Here is a 16,725-nt window from a genome sequence, read left to right as displayed (position 1 = left end):
GAATAATCTAGAATGTGGAGCTGAATCCACACAGAGGCAAGGCAGCCGGTAAGGGGTGCAGTATGAGGACAACAACCCAGGCCCGGACTATGCAGTGACCTAGTCTAGGTGTCTTAAGTGCAGAACATGTACCTACCGGTGGTTTTGGGCTTGGCTTTGACCCCATTGCTGGGCGCGGCGGGGGCTTTCCTGGGGGGCTGGGCGGTTCCGGTCGCGGTCCTGGTGCCGGCGGGCCCGGCGGCGGGGGCGGTGGCGGGCCGGTTCACTCCGACGGGCTTCCTGTCGGCGGCCTTGGCCGGGGGTCTGGCGGGGGCGGGCGGTCCCGCAGGCCTTTTAGGAGGGGCGGCGGCGGCGGTGGCGGGGAGCTTCTTCTTCTCGGGGGCGGCGGCGTTGGTGGCGTTGGTCTTCCTGGCCAGGCCGTTGGACAGGGGCTTCTGGACGCCGTTGAGGATGCGGCCCTGGGCCGCTCCGGGCCGGGCGGCGGGGCCGGACGGTCCCGTGGTCTTGGCGCCGGCGGCAGTTGCGGGCCTGGTTTTAGCGGGTCCTCTCGTCTTGGCTTTGGGGTCGGCGGGCTTGCCGTTCCCCTCCTTGGGGGCAGGTGGCGCCGTCTGCACTTCCGGCTGCTGCTGCTGCTGCTCGGCCGCCTCCTCAAGCTGCGAGGGCGGGGCAGGCGGCTGCGGCTCCTCCTCCATGGGCGGTCCTTCGCCTACAGGCTCCGCCCCCAGGACTTCCATGGGCGCTGCAGTGTCGACCCCATCCGGTTTCATCTCCCCCCCAGGCCTGGCGCTGCCCCTCACTGGCGCAGTTTCGCGGGATTCACGCCCTCAGTCAGACGGGACCCCCCAGTGCTGTGCGGCCCTCCTGCCTGATCTGGGGAAGAGGTGGGGAAGAAAAAAAAAAACTTAAAATTTCAGAAAGCCAACAAGACTAGACATGCAAACTGTCAGGCATTTAGAACAGCAGAAAAGCCAATGCATGCGCACGACAGCTCAGCAAAGATGAGCGCTTTAAAATAAATTTAAAATTAATAATGAAAAGCAGGGGAATGCACTCCTGGGGTTTAAGGAGAAGAGAAAACAGGAAGTGACAAGCTGGGGCAGCCAATAATATCGCCCGTTGCCAGGGTAACGAGGCGTTCTCTGACCCAGCGAAGTGTCCACAGGGAGACGGGCGGTAAGTCACATGACGGGCAGCCAGCGAATCGCACAGGAGCATCAGGAACACAGAGGCGAGCGTGAGCGACAGAGTAAATTATTACAGTTATTTGAATTTAGTCAAATTCCCAGTAGCAGCTCTCTCCCGCTTTCTCAAGTAAAAACCGCTTCAGAAAGCCGCTGGCTGACAACGGCCAATCAGCCGGCAGCCCGTCGCTGGGCCGCAGAATCCAGACGGAGCGCAAGCTTCAGCAAATGAGAAACATGTGGCCCGACTGGGTGCCATTATCGCCGTGGAGATTAAAACGCGCCAGGGAGTCGCGGTAATCAAACAACAAAAACAACCACAAACAGCAGGCAGACTCAAACGAGCTTTCCCCCAACCCCATCCACACAGACAGGCAGCCCCATTTTACCATGGGGATGATCGATAAATTAATAAAAATAAACGTACAAAATAAATAAAAAAATTCTCTTCTCCATCTCTTCCTAAAGTGTGTGTGCATAACTCTCCAGGACACCAGGCAAAGCCACAGACAGCAGCACTGAGCCCCAGACTGCCGCTGGAGAGCAGGGGATTATGGGAACCAGCACTTCTGCTGGTCGATGGCTGATCCCCAAAAACCCCAGACAGGCCTCCAAACACAATCTCCCCACCCACCTCCACCCCCATCCCACCCCAAATGCAGCCCATCTTCACTGCAGGGGAATAAGCATCACAGAGCTCACCCCCCTTCCACTACCCCCCCCAATCTCTACTCCACTGCTTGTGCGCTACTTACAGGGCGTTGCTCCTCCTCCTCCTCCTCTCCCTCCCCCCCACTATAAGACCTGTTCCCAGTCAACAGTCATGCAGATGTCCTGGGCAGCTGAGCCATTGTGTGGGCTGAACAGACAGGGCCGTCCAGCGAGGGGGGGGGAGGGGGGGGGAACCGGGGGTGCAAATCCAGTTTGGCGGATACGAGCAGGCCCAGGGGCCTCTCAGCTGCAGGCCGACGCCCCCGCCACCCCACCCCCCCCCCCTCCTCCTCAGGGCCTCAGGCGCACAGCGCTCGTGCGTGAGGTCATCACTTTTAAACAGGGAGGAGTTTAGAGGAGCGCATCAGGGCATTGCCAGTTCGGCCTCCAATCACACACAGAGAAACTCACACACACAGAGAAACTCTGTTCAGGAATAAAACAGTCCGCTTGTGGAGGTCCAGAAAAACCAGTTACGTCGGTTTGAGGCTAGTAGTGGATAACACACACACACCCCCCCCCCATTCTAAATTGAAGCCTGATTCTTTACTGTGCCATTACAGTCTCTCAGGCAGCTGACCCGCAACTCAACCGCACGACACAAACAAACATTTATCAGTTTTTTCTTTCCAGCTTCCCCCCCCACCCCCACACCCACAGACTGCAGACAGTCCTTTTCACTGCAGCAGTTATAAATCTCCCAAGCAGAGGCCAGAGAGGGGAGCCATCCCTCTCCCTCTCTCTCGCTCTCCCATTCTCCCCATCACTCTCCCCCACTCTCCCTCTCCCTCGCTCTCCCATTCTCCCCATCACTCTCCCTCCCTCTCCCTCCCTCCCTCGCCTCTCCTCCCTCGCCTCCTCTCTCCCACCTCTCCTCGCTCTCCCCTCTCCCCGCACCTCTCCCTCCCCCCACTCTCCCTCTCCCTCGCTCTCCCATTCTCCCCATCACTCTCCCCCACTCTCCCTCCCTCGCTCTCCCATTCTCCCATCACTCTCCTCTCTCTCCCTCTCTCTCCCTCTCTCTCCCTCCTCTCTCCCTCTCTCTCTCCTCCTCTCTCCCTCTCCTCCTCTCTCTCCTCTCTCCCTCTCTCTCCCTCTCTCCCTCCGCTCTCTCCGCTCTCTCCCTCCCTCTCGCCTCTTACTCTCCCCATCACTCTGCCTCGCTCTCCCTCTCTCTCTCCCCCTCTCTCCGCACCTCTCCCTCTCCCTCTCTCTCGCCCCCACACACTTCTCTCGGCTCCGCCTGGTCCCAAACCGCACCGCAGGGAAACGCCACGTCACACTTTCGATGTGCCAAAAGCAGCGGCTGCACACCGGCGCCCGTCCAATCAAACGCACCCGAGCGACGAGCAGGAAAAAAAAACTAAACAACCCGAGGATTTGCTTACCAGCTCCGCGATAAAAATTCACACGGCGACAGGAGCACGGCGGTGCCAGAGTTGTCCGCGCGTCACGTTTGAGTGAGTCATCTGTGAGTAACGAGCCTGTTTTAGTCGTTTAGGGCTGAGGGCCGGGATGCAAACAGAGACAACGGGGGAAAAAAGCGCATCGTCTGACTTTGGGCCGCCTGGAAAGGAGAGCCCAGCAGGAAAGGGACCAGATCAACGCTCGCCCCGACTCTGCTGTTAAAGGGGGGGGGGCGGGTCCAGATTTGGGCTGGCAGCTTTGCAGGAGCCGGAAACCCTGACGAATCAAACCGCTCTCCAGATCACACTCCCCACGAGCCAATGAATTAACGGCCAGGCCACAACACACACACACACACACACATACCAGAGCTGCAGCTCTCCCACAACACACACACACACACACACACACACACAGGCCAGCTCTCCCACAACACACACAGGCCAGAGCTGCAGCTCTCCCACAACACACACTCACACACACACACAGGCCGGAGCTGCAGCTGTCCCACAACACACACATTCACACACACTCACACAACACAGGCCAGAGCTGCAGCTCTCCACAACACACACACACTCACTCACAGGCCAGAGCTGGAGCACTGCCACAACACACTCTCCCACAAACACTCTTTTTATTACTTTATTTTATCTTTGTCTGTCTATTGAGAGTTATGCTTGTGTCCTGGTTTCTTTTGTTGATTGTTTCCTTGATTTCTTGGTGTTGTAAAGCGTCTTAGAAACTGTGAAAAGCACTATAAAAAATAAATGTATTATTATTATTTATTAACACATGCTCTCACAGGCCAGAGCTGCAGCTCTCCCACAACACACACTCATAGAACACACACTCTCACAGGCCAGAGCTGCAGCTCTCCCACAACACACACTCATAGAACACACACACTCACAGGTCAGAAGAGCAGGCAGGAAGCATTCACACTCGGTCCTGCTTCACACGCGCTCAAACTTCAAAGCCACGTTCAGAAACAGAAATTAAAATAAGTGCTTTGTGTTTCGGTGACGTCGAAGAAAAGCCACAAGCCGCCCTTTGTGTGCGACGGATTCCTCGATGAATGAACTGGCAGGAGGCTCGCGTGGGCCTCCCCTGGCTAGCCGCCGAAGGCTGGCATCATGGGAAAGCGTCAAACACGACAGACCGCTCATGAGCAGGGACAGAAGAAGGCTGGGCCCGCGTGTCCGATTTCTCCTTCCACAGATTCTCCGCAGCGTCTGCACGCGACCCCCACGCCCGAGCGGCGAACGCGCAACGCGACTAAACGGCTCCCCGCAAGCGCGCAGAGCACGCGGCGTAGGCGCGGGGAAATTCACGTTCCCGTACGAGCGGAATCGAACGCGCAGGCGACCTGATCTCTGAACGAGGCCTTTTGATTCGCCCAGATCCTTTGAGACGGCAGCCGGGGGTGGGGCCTGCAGCGGTTGCAAAAAAACGAAAAAAACTAAAACTGTTTCGATTGGCCGGGGGAGGCGCGCAGTGACCAATCAGGCGAGGGGGCAACATTTTGAAATGAGTGCCAACAGCAATTATAACCGCATTTTAAACCCAATTCACTGGGCTTTCGAAGCCACAAAATAAACTGGCATAGTCGTTTTCCCATAAGGCAACGGAAAATTGCGACGCAAAGGCACTCGCGCACACGGTGGAAACGTGACCCCGCGTCCGCGCACCGGGGGACAGCAGCCAGGCGGCAAACCACCCGCTCCGTAAACAAACACGGATGACATCGGGTTAGTATATCGGCCAGTATTCGTGCGCACCGGCTGACAGGGCCCCATGTGGCACAGCGGGCACACCTGCCCCCTTTCAGGGGGGGTCTGGACAGACACAAGCTAGACCAGGGCATGAGAACCACAACAAACCAGCGGACGACTCCGGCTCCACGAACGCGGATGATGCGGACACCACCTGACCTGCCGCCGCGACTCTTCCGCTCGTGAGGGCACCGCGTCGCCCCCCCGCCACGCAAACAGACAAACTAACGGACCGTCACAAACATACACGCACGCACGTGATAAGCCCCTTTGAGAGTCTAGACATAGACAGAGGCGTGTGTGGCTGCTCCCTCTCTCTCTCTCTCCCTCTCTCCCCCCCTCTCTCAGCCCGTCCCTAATCGGGTCATCAGCGTCCCCAAACAGCAATCTGCTCCTCGGCCTCTTTTACCAGCCAAGCGCTTCGCCACGGCTACGGCCCGGCTCCACGCGCATTTCAGAGAGAGGGAGAGGGAGAGACAGAGAGGCACAGGGAGAGAAGGGGAGAGAGAGGGAGAGAGGGAGAGAGAGAGAGAGAGAGAGAGAGAGAGAGAGAGAGAGGGAGGGAGAGGGAGGGAGAGGGAGGGAGAGGGAGGGAGAGGGAGGGAGAGGGAGGGAGAGGGAGGGACGGAGAGAGGGAGAGAGAGAGAAATGGGTCACGTTTAATGCCCTTTGCACAAAGCCGTTCAGGATTACCCACATGGCACGCTGGTAAGAATACGTTTGCCCAGCGGGCGGGAGCTCGGCGTACGGAGGCGATGGTGTCGAACGCCGGTCGGGAGCATAGCCGTCCGCTCCGAGAACGCGGCTGCGTACGGCCGCCGTGACCAACGCGTGACTGAGTGGCCCTTCCAACCTCCACGTCACACAAGTGACCCACGGACTGGCACAGGAGAGAGAGACAGAGAGCAGAGGAGGCCGGGAGAGAGAAAGGGTGAGCGCAAAGAGACTGAGAAAGGGCAGAAAGAGAGAAAACGAGAGCGGAGGGAAGAACGTGAGCATGTGCACAATAATGGGACAGCATGAGGGTGACGGAGGATGAGGGTGCGGAGCGAGAGCAAGCGGGCGGAGGAGAGAGAGGACCCCACACCGCCCCCCCCAGCCTCGGGCTCCTGGGAGCAGAGCCAGTAAACAGCTGTCAAGAGGCTTCAGCCGGGGGGGGGGGAGGGGGGAAGGAAGGGGGCGTGCCCCAAAACGCGGCATGCAGCGCTAATGCGCCGGCGACGCCCGCATTCCTGCGACCCTCGCGAGCTCGCAGCGCCGCGTTACGACACACACACACACACACGCACGCACACACACGCACACACACACACACACACACACGCACACACACACACCCCATTCAGCGGCGTCCGTCGGCTGCTGCAGCCTCGCCGCCGCGCCGCGGCGCTAACAATGGCGAGCTTGTGCGCGTTCCTATTCTTAGCTTAGCGCGCCGCCCGCTCAATGGAGTCCTGTTCATTACATTACATTACATTACAGGCATTTAGCAGACGCTCTTATCCAGAGCAACTTACACAACTTTTACATAGCATTTTACATTGTATCCATTTATACAGCTGTTCAGCAGAGCGCTAATGAACTGCGCGGCTACGCTATGTGGTGCCTTTGGATCTGCGCGGCGCCAACAGGCTGCTGCCGCTACGCGAACGCGTCTGTGGTCTGGCAGGAGCATGCTGGGAAACGCGGGGCCCGTTCTGAGCGCAGAGCCAGTATTCGTGCGCACCGGCTGACAGGGCCCCATGTGGCACAGAGGGCACACCTGCCCCCTTTCAGGGGGGGGGGGGTCTGGACAGACACAAGCTAGGCCAGGGCATGAGAACCACAACAACAACGCAGGCTGTGCGCCTGTACGTTTCCATGGTGTTTCTTTTTAAGAGGGGTGGATTTAGGCTGCTGCTGTTCACCATCAGGCCCAGCCAAAAACGAGGGAAACCTTTCTGCAGCCGAAACCTTCCATCGGATCTCTCACCTGACTGGCTGGGAGTGGTCCAGGTGACTGGCCCCTCACATTCTTACGGGGCTGAGTGTTCTGGTGCCAGACCCAGGGGCTCTACGTGCACATCAAAGGGCAGACAGTGGAAAAGCAGGCAGGACCTGAATTCACTTCAGGTTTCTAGTTCCTGATTCCAGTAGGAAAGTCCCTCTGGTGACCTCAGCCTGCTTTCCAAATAACACGGACAGGCAAGCGGGGAGACCACACTCCACAAAGGAATGCCAGCGCTTCTTAAGACACGCATCGGACAGTGGAGGCAGAGTCACAGAGTCCTGTGCCGGAAATGGTGGCCTTCTCTTTTTAAAACCCTCACGTGGGACAAGTTATATAAAAAGGAAGAAGGAACTGTTCCTGAGGAAGGAGATTATTAACTTCAGGAGGAAGAGGGGGAGAGAAACAAAAAGGTGAATGAACTGTTCCAGGAGGGGTCGGGTGAGGGGGGTGGGGGGGTTTGGAAGAGGGAGCCTGTTGCTCAATCTGCCCATACAAGGCGGTGTTGCAGTCTTCTGCTGCACAGCCAAGCAGCCGGCCGCACACACCAGAGAGAGAGAGAGGCGAGAGGGAGAGAGAGGGGCGAGAGAGAGAGAGAGAGAGAGAGAGGGGCGAGAGGGAGAGAGAGGGAGAGAGAGAGAGAGGGGCGAGAGGGAGAGAGAGGGAGAGAGAGAGAGAGAGAGAGAGAGGGAGACCCGTCCTCCCGCCTAAACCCGCGCCGGGCTCCGCCCGCGAGAGAGCAGCGCTGCGATTGGCTGACGGGGAACGCCGCACGCGCTCAATGGGGAGCTGCCGCCGCTCAGGACCGCGGGCGCACACAGCGCCCCCCCGATCTGCAGCAGGGCTGCAGGCTTCACCCCCGAACGGCCCAACGATTCCCCCCGCCGACCGCGAGCCAGAACAACGCTCCGCGTTACCGCCGTACCAGCCTCCGCACTTCCTGTCCAGGTTCCACACACGTGAAGGGAACGGAGGCACTGGGAGAGCCGGAATGGAGGCACTGGGAGAGCCGGAATGGAGGCACTGGGAGAGCCGGAATGGCGGCAGAGCTTGTAAATCCAGTTTCCTGTGGCATGAGGAACCCCTAGCCCCACACCCTCAGGGCCCCCAGACTAAAAGACCCACAGCCGCCCTCTGAAGAGGGACAATGGACACAGCGTTAATTCAATATTGGCTATGTAACTGAAACCACACCCTTCAGGTGTGTGTGCTTAATGGAGTCCCATATTCCCCCAAGCGGTAAACATTAGGGTGGTCTACAACGGCCACTGTGGCTTCCAGCCACCTTGCAGCTAATCTTTACAGTTCAGTGCAGCAGGATTCAGAACACACTAAAACTTCTAAACAGACCTACCGCTAACAAAAGCCACATAACTTCAGACTGGTTAGTTATTTTTTGTTTCTAACAACCAGCTTCAAAGATATTTGAAGGGAATTTTCTTTTAGACCACACACAAAAACCCAGGGCCAGTCGAAAACATACACTAAAACTGAAATATCAAAACCCCCCCCAAAGTGAACCACCCTTTTAAGGGAGCTCGGACCGTGTACATTCCACTCGAATATAACCTATACACCCAAATATAGCGCTTATTCGCAGATGCAATTATTGCGCCCGCCTTCATAACAGCTGATATTAGCCTAAATGCTAAGAGCGTCTTCCCCACCGCAGGATTAACTCGAACTCGTTTCTGGCAGCTTGTAGCAGCGCAGGGGTGTTAGCCTGAGGCCCTGCGTTTAACGGGCTCATTAGAGAGCCTCTCCCTCAGACAGGCTCTCATCTCGAGGGGGGGGGGCAGTTTTGTCGCTCGGCGCGAGCGGTGTGTGACGCCAGCGCCCGGGGGCCCGGGGCCCGGACGGAACGCGCCGCCCTCCCGCGTCGCCCAGATTCTAATCGGGCTCTGGCGCATTCCTCAACACCCTCGGCCCGACGACGGCAGGAAGCCGCCCGTCCCCGCTGGCAAACACGCCGCGTCCGCCGCGCCGAATTCCTCCCAGGAACACGGCGGAGGAGGGAGGGGAGGGGAGGGGCGAGGAGGCACGCATTCTTCCTCCCAGCCGCTCCGCGTGAGGCGATAACAGGCCGGGGGAGGGGGGGGCTCCCACACCGTTCTGAGACAGCCGCCCCCACCCCCACCCCACAGCAGGAGGGACAGAAGCACAAGCACTGCATTCACAGGAGCCTCACGGGGGCCTGCTGCTCCTGTGAAGAGCTACCGGCACGGCAGCCATGGCAGCCAATCACCCGCCAGTCAGCCCTGCGGCCCCCCCAGCTGGGCCTGTACGGCTGTGAGGGCGGGGTGGGCTCTCACTGAACTCACCGCTACCTGGTTACCGCCCATGACACAGCACCACCCAGGCGTGACAGTCATACCAGGCAGTGCGATGATGGGCACAGTTCCACCCAGCGAGGCTTCAAAGAGATTAAGGCCAGATCATCCTTTTGTCTTCAGGCCTCCTGGCTTCATGCGCAGAAGAGGTCTGACAGAAACGTCTGCACTTTCGACCTTTCTAATGATCGGAATAAGATAATGTCGCGCTAATCTCTGAGTAGCTAGCAGACTGTACTCCAGCAGCACGGCTTGGGAGCACACTACGCTACCCAGACAAACATGCATTTATAATCCTGCGAACAGCTGACAGCCTCGCACTGCCAACCCAATCCCTCCACTGCAGGGACACATGCTGCGTGGTGCCACCCTGCACAGAACACACCCCGACCAGCTGTGTGTGTCTGTGTCTGTGTGTGTGTGTGTGTGTCTCTGTGTCTGTGTGTGTGTGTGTCTGTGTGTCTGTCTCTGTGTCTGGGTGTGTGTGTGTGTGTGTGTGTCTGTGTGTGTGTGTGTGTGTGTCTGTGTGTGTGTGTGTCTGTGTCTGTGTGTGTGTGTGTGTGTGTGTGTGTGTGTGTGTCTGTGTCTGGGTGTGTGTGTGTGTGTGTCTGTGTGTGCGTGTGTCTGTGTGTGCGTGTGTCTGTGTGTGCGTGTGTCTGTGTGTGCGTGTGTCTGTGTGTGTGTGTGTGTGTGTGTCTGTGTGTGTGTCTGTGTCTGTGTCTGTGTCTGTGTGTGTGTCTGTGTCTGTGCGTGTGCGTGTGCGTGTCTGGGTGTGCGTGTGTGTGCGCATCACTAGCGCCGGACGGAGAACTGCCCCAGGGGCGGGGGATTAATGAGACCGAGCTCGTTAGCCCTGGACAAAGACTGATGCTGATCCTGTATGATCTGCCCGTCCTGCACCCAGAACAAAAACAGAGGGGGGGGGTCAATAGGGGTGTGGTCTGAAGAGCATCGCCCCTTCTAGTTCCACATTTATTACGACCAGTAAACATTAACTCAGTGGAACCAGTTAGGTAGCAAGCACGAACACTCAGACTTAAACAAACAACCGCCCTAGCCATATTAACACAGATTTTGGCCAAGTCTTTTCAACCCTACGTCTAAGAATCACTGCTATGGAAAAGTCTTTCTGGGTAAGAGGGTCTGCTAAATGCCTGTAACGTCATGCAATCGGTTAGACTCAGAACGCGTAGGACCCCGATGAAAAGGCAGCCTGACGAACCACTCCATCACTCCATTTGAGCAAGGAGAGGAAGAGACTCATCATAACTTAAGAGACAGAAAACCTCAGGTTACATTATGACTTCAGGTATCTTCTACACACAATTTAACCAACCGCGCAATAGTCCTGATGCCCAATGTATGCTGGGAGAGGCTGCAGTGCACCCCCCCACCCCCCACCCCCAGCAGGTTAAGCGGGTATAGATAATGGATGAAGGGAAAACAGCCCCGAGTACTCCCCAGGCAAGTGTTCTTCAGTTTCACACTTTAAATATTTAGATAACCCCAGCCAATTAAGTGTGAGCAACCGCCTTACAGCAGTGTGTCTCTTGCCAGTGTTGCTCAAATTTTATTTTACCTTTGACAAGTAAAGCACATCAGCCATTTAAGCAATTTAAGCTTTGCATTTCCTCATAGTAAAAAAAAAAACCAAAACTAATTTGGTCACCATCCAACAAAGATCAATAAGATACTTGAGACATGAGAAAACTTGTATTCATAAAATTTGAATGCCACAAAGGGACCAATGAACACAAAGCTTTCATCGTTACCAAAGCTGGCGGAATCATGTGTGCAAATCAAACAAAGAACCTCCAGCAAAAATACAAATTATTTTGCCACAGAAAGGTAAAAGGACAAAAACGAGTGCAAACAAAGAGCATTTGAGTCAAGTCCCCCAAAATTAAGATCCAGTCTCCAAAGTTCTGTGGATATTTCGGCTGCATTTTAGGGGTATTTGACCATGGCAGCGTAACCCTCAATATTCAATTCATCAGCATAATTATTTTTCAAACATGCAATTCCAAGCTGAAATGACCACTCCAGTGGTTCCGTCATGGGAAACAGAAACAGAAGAGCGCATATACGCAGCGTAACTCAGCGCGGGGGGGTAATCGGAGGAGACAGACGGTCTCCATTGTCCGCGGTGTGCCAGCGGAGAGCGTTCCGTCCCTGCCGTGAGCCGGACAGGCGGAGATCGGGGTCAGCCGGACTCGCCAAACAGAATCGGATCGGCGTCAGCGGATAGGGCGCAGAGGAAAACAGCTGACATCATCTGGACTGGCTGTAAACACGCCCTCTCTGCCTCCCTCGCCAACACACGCACACACACACTGACCCGCGGTCAGGCTGGAAACACCCTCTCTGCCGCCGCCAACACACACACACACACACACACACAAACGCGCACGCACGCACGCACACACACAGACCAAACACCCTCTCTGCCGCCAACACACACATACACACACGCACGCACACAAGCAGACCTGTGGTCACGCTGGAAACTCAGGATCGCATCAGTTTCCACACCGAGTGGAAAGAACCAGACCAGACCCAGAGAGAGAGAGAGAGAGAGAGCCATCCCCTGGTCCCCCACACTCCCGCACCATGTGGCTCATTCACACTGTAAGGCCAGAGTTTACTGCCCTGGAGTGAGTCACACACACACACACACACTTTTATTATTATGTTTATTTTTGGAGGGTAGCTTAAATTGATAAGAATGTAGGATAGGCATATATAAGCACTATGCTTCTGCCTGTACCTTTTCAGTCACTACCTAATACATAGATTGTTGACTTGTTTATACTGCCTAGACTGTTTATATTTATTGTATTGTGTACTACTACTACTACTACTACCCAATTTAAGCAAAGGTAAATCAGCCACAGTTACAGAGAAGCTGTTGCAATGCGGGGCCCCTCGTGCGGATCGGAGGGGCCAGCGGCTCCTCAGTTGCCCATAAAAGCCCCCTTACGAGCACCTCAGCTTCAGCACAGGAGCAGCATAAGTCCCCACGGGAGCGAGCGCTAATGGACTGATATCAATTATGGTCACACGTGCGACCGAATCCAACAACATGACGACAGGTTCTGTCCGCTGGCCCACAGGAACCCCAATCTGGAAGAGGACCAGCCAGCGTAGCACACGCACACAATCAGGCCACCGTGACTGCAATCGAGCCAAGCTGACACAGAATTCAGCTACTGCGCTGCTCACAAACAAACTAAATGACTACAATTTGAACTAGGGGTGCGAGGTATGGAAATTATGGGGTCAAAAAAAAGAGCTTTTCCAGGACATAACGATGCTGCTTTTTCTAGCCAATAACAATGCTGCCCTGTTCTACATTCTAACAGAAATGCAAATTGCAACCAAATTTCCACATTCACAGAGGAGCACAGATGTCAATTTATGATGGGAAAATTTCAACTTTTTTTTTGTACAAGAAAATACTTCAAGGACATGCTTACGTTACTACTGAGCTGAGAGACCAGAGCTACAGAGTCACTGTACAACTTTTCTTGTGATCTGGCTTGTAAAAATGATACAAAAATAACAGATTCAGATGAGTCTGATCAACTTTGTGCATGACATTTTACAGTACAGCTGCCCAACCCTGCTCCTGGAGATCTACTGTCCTGTAGTTTGTCACACCAACCCCAATTTGGCACACCTGATTCAACTAATTAGCAGCTCAATGAGATCTCTAGCTGTTGAATGAGGTGTGCTTTGTTGGGGTTGGAGTGAAAACCTACAGGACAGCAGATCTCCAGGAACAGGGTTGGGCAGCCCTGATTTACAGGATCAGGAGCACCTCAAACAGACCGCAATCAGCCCAATGCTGAGTTTATGGCTGATGTGCTATGCACTACATAACGCATCAGACACAAACTCAGCATTGGGCTGATGCCGGATGTTTGAGTTAAGAAAATCAGTACTACCACCATGACTGACGATACCCTACATCAGCAGTTCAAACATGACCAAGGCCAACTGCATCAACCACAGTACCAACAGCGACAAGACACAATCCCAAAAGACCTCAAAAAAAAAATTGTTAAGACTATTTATTTATTTTTCTTTTAAGTCAACCATATGCAGCCACAAGGCCACCCAATGCAATTCAATTACCACACAAACCACAGCAGAGAGGTGAAATGGAGGGCAAATCACGGCAATTTCATAAAACCGATCACCATGGCGCAAAGAAAACATTCCGCGGCTGGAACGCATGGGCACCAGTGACAGCAACAACAGCGATGATCCAGACAGGAGCTCCCTCATCAGCACTAGCGCAAACACCCGGCCTGACAGGGTGTAATCATAGCCGGTCACTCTGAAGAGCGACAGATAAACCACCACCGTTAACCCGGGACTGCCTGCTGTCAGTAAGGGAAGGTGTGGCCATTTGCATCGCCCCAGGCAAGTCCCAGTCAATTTCACTAATGGTGCTTGTGTACGTCTTTTCCATGCTGTAAGAGATACCACTCTAAACCTGTAGCCAGACTTTGGCGTACAGGCGATGTCACGAGAGAAAATCCAAGAGTTTTCTCTTTCTTGAAAAACAAAACTAGATTCAGAAGCTCAAGGTACAAGAGCCAAGTAGAGGGGAATACCTGAATTTAGTGCTATACGCTTCGGGAATTCCCCCGGCTGCCCAGCCTGCCCGTCCACTAACAAGCTGACAAGACACCATCAATAAGTAACGGTGATTTAACTACCACTTCTAAAAACCGACTGAGTTCAATTTAGAAAAGGACAGTGATAAGCGCCAGCATAAACCCATCTCTTCGAGGAAAGGTGACGTGAATGCGAGGCGACGGAAAGCGCAGGATACAGGTAAACTGAGTTCGGCCTCGAAACACGGTTCATCTCTCCAGAATAGCCCAGAGAGCTGTTGTAGGCATCGAAACCACAATGAGAACAGATCTGGGCAGATAATGGAACCGGCTCCACGCGGACACGCCTTACCATAATATTTGCTGGCACCATCACACACAAACAGGCTTTGTTTTTTTTTTACTAAGGCAATCAGACAGATGTAAAAAAAAATGTAAACACAGATGGATATCTTATAGGAAAGAATCTTCATCTCTAGACAAAGCGACGTATGAGGCAAACAAGCACTGTCGCTTTAGACAACTCGATGCAGTTACAATGATCCACACATTACTAGCGATAGCATTCCGAGGCATGCCAATTATAAGCTATTGATTTCCGGTGCGCTTTGCTAAATGTCACCAGCAAAAAGAACAGAGCGTGTTTTTTTTCATATTGACTAACCGGTCGGTTATGCGAATGTGTGCTCGGTTTTGGTACGTTGAAATGCACTGTGGATGGAGTGAAATCGTTCCTCCTTGTAAAGAGGTCAAAACTATCAGACCAGACATCCTTACAAGCAACACTCGATATTCACAAAAAAAAAACTTGGAAGCAAATACAAGCTCATTTTGGAGGCAAAAAAATTCAGCCAATCTAAATTCTCATCGGGAAGTAGAAGCGAGTGGTTAATTGTTTGTAAAACACTGCGTAAAAACGTTCCAATGGTTTCCGGGGTCAATTGTTCCATTAGTATATGGTGTACAAGCGTGACAAGCAAGCAAACAAACACAGCAACATAGTTTTAGTTAATAAAGAAAAACAGCAACACCAGAATCTTAGCTACTATAAATCAGTGGATAACAATACGAAATGCAAAGAAAGGAGCCAGTTTGTCAACAAAGACCGTTGTTTCCTATCTCACGATAGTATCAGAAAAAAATAGGAGTTACATTTTCAACGGGTCAGCAGAGAGGAATATCCAAGCTTGTTGTTGTAAAGTGTAGGGATTCCGCTGGGTAATAAGTAGCTAGTAACTGCAAATTGTGAAACTTGCCTGGGGGTCGTTATCAAACTGACTTTGAACGACGCCCTGGTGTGAACAGAATTGTTAAAGCTCGTTTGTCTGCGTTCGCTGCAAGACAAAACTGAGCAGCCAACTCACTGGGATTTTCATTTTTGAGGCAAAAACAATAGGCTTCTGCGCTTGACAAATAAAGGGACGGGAAAAAGTTAATCAAACAGCATTCAAACCCCGCTAACCTTAACGCTGCTGAACCTGCACTTATGGATATCGCGATTAAAGCAAACGATTTAAGCCTGTCCACACTTACGCGGGCATGATCGATTCGATATCACGCGCAAAATAAAACTGCGCTCCAATTTTCCAGTTAATCAATGTCAGCCACCACCCAATCGCCCACTCCGCCCCATCCGGCTAACAGCGCTCTTAACGGAATTAGCCACATTTATTCCTTTAAAATGACCCTTGAAAATGAGACTTTATTTGATTTACTACAATCAAATGTCAACCAACACAACTAGTTTATGGACGAAACACCCATGACTTCAAATGAGTAGACTACGACCGAAATATATTTTCAGACTTAAATTCCAATTTATTTAGCCGAAGTTATGAAGCTAACAGCATTAATGTGTGTTAGGGTCGCCAACATTACCTCGAACTAGCAACCATTTCATCTTGCCCTGTGTCTGAATGTTTTCCATTTACAACAAAACATTTACTTGAATGCCAAATACTCGCATGCAAGTAAAATGGACACATACAAAATCGAATGCATGGATTTTAACGTGTGCCATACACCCAAGTAGCAAGCTAGCGTTAAGAACATACGGAAAATAGGGCTGAACCGAAGCTCGCTCGCCAGCTACTATCCCTGGCCCATGAACAACCGTTAGCTAGAGAAAGGAAGCTATAGTATTAAGGCACCAAAGGAACCGATTTTGACGTTTAAACTACGGCCAAAAACGGAGGAATTTTTTTAGACTTTTTATAAAAGAGGCAAATTATTGCTGGTTTACATTACGGGGAAATAGCCCCGCTAGCCATCTTGTATGGGATAAGAAACGGTAAAAACACCTGGTATGTAATGCAGCTACAATAATTGCCTTACCGTCAGGATACTGATGCACGCTTAAGTTAGCTTGCTAGCTACGCCCAACAGGCTGGCCACCTTGTTCCCTTTTTCCAGGCGGTATCCGTGCATAAACCGAGAAAGCGGACAGAAATAGCCGATTAGACGAGCTGGATTGTAATGCCGAACCGCGTCCACTCGTCTCTGGCACGTTTGTTCGCATAAAAGCGACCGCGGTTGTGTTTCTCTTGTGCTGCGGGCGTTCTGTGCGCTCTCTTTTCCTGCGCGCCAGTCAAGACATATGCTACTCCCGGGATGGAGCGATAGCTATGGAGGGAGTTACCATAAGGAAACGCGGGGGTGAAGTTGAAATGGGACTGAATAAAGAAACTTTTATGTCTTCCGCCATCAACC

At 53.2% G+C, this 16,725-nt stretch overlaps 1 protein-coding gene across 4 annotated transcripts in view; it reads right to left on the bottom strand.

Annotated features, from left to right (window-relative positions):
• Positions 1–16,725, bottom strand: part of LOC135248964 (nascent polypeptide-associated complex subunit alpha, muscle-specific form-like) — a 28,752-nt gene extending 12,027 nt beyond the window's left edge. Inside the window, exons 1-2 of one of the 4 annotated variants that reach the window (XM_064324090.1) lie at positions 16,351–16,725; positions 137–870 (exon numbers count right to left, since the gene is read on the bottom strand). In XM_064324090.1, coding sequence (XP_064180160.1) covers positions 137–767 — 631 coding nt within the window. In that variant the 5' untranslated portion in view covers positions 768–870; positions 16,351–16,725. Of the gene's footprint in view, positions 1–136; positions 871–3,280; positions 3,435–15,549; positions 15,575–16,350 lie in introns of those variants that run through there. The other 3 variants (XM_064324087.1, XM_064324089.1, XM_064324088.1) reach the window with 3 other exon arrangements.

The sequence above is a fragment of the Anguilla rostrata genome, chromosome 2, assembly GCF_018555375.3.
Source record: "Anguilla rostrata isolate EN2019 chromosome 2, ASM1855537v3, whole genome shotgun sequence".
NCBI classification, from domain to species: Eukaryota; Metazoa; Chordata; class Actinopteri; order Anguilliformes; family Anguillidae; genus Anguilla; species Anguilla rostrata.
The sequence above is the reverse complement of the archived record's forward strand: the minus strand, read 5'-3'. Positions and strand labels throughout refer to the sequence as shown.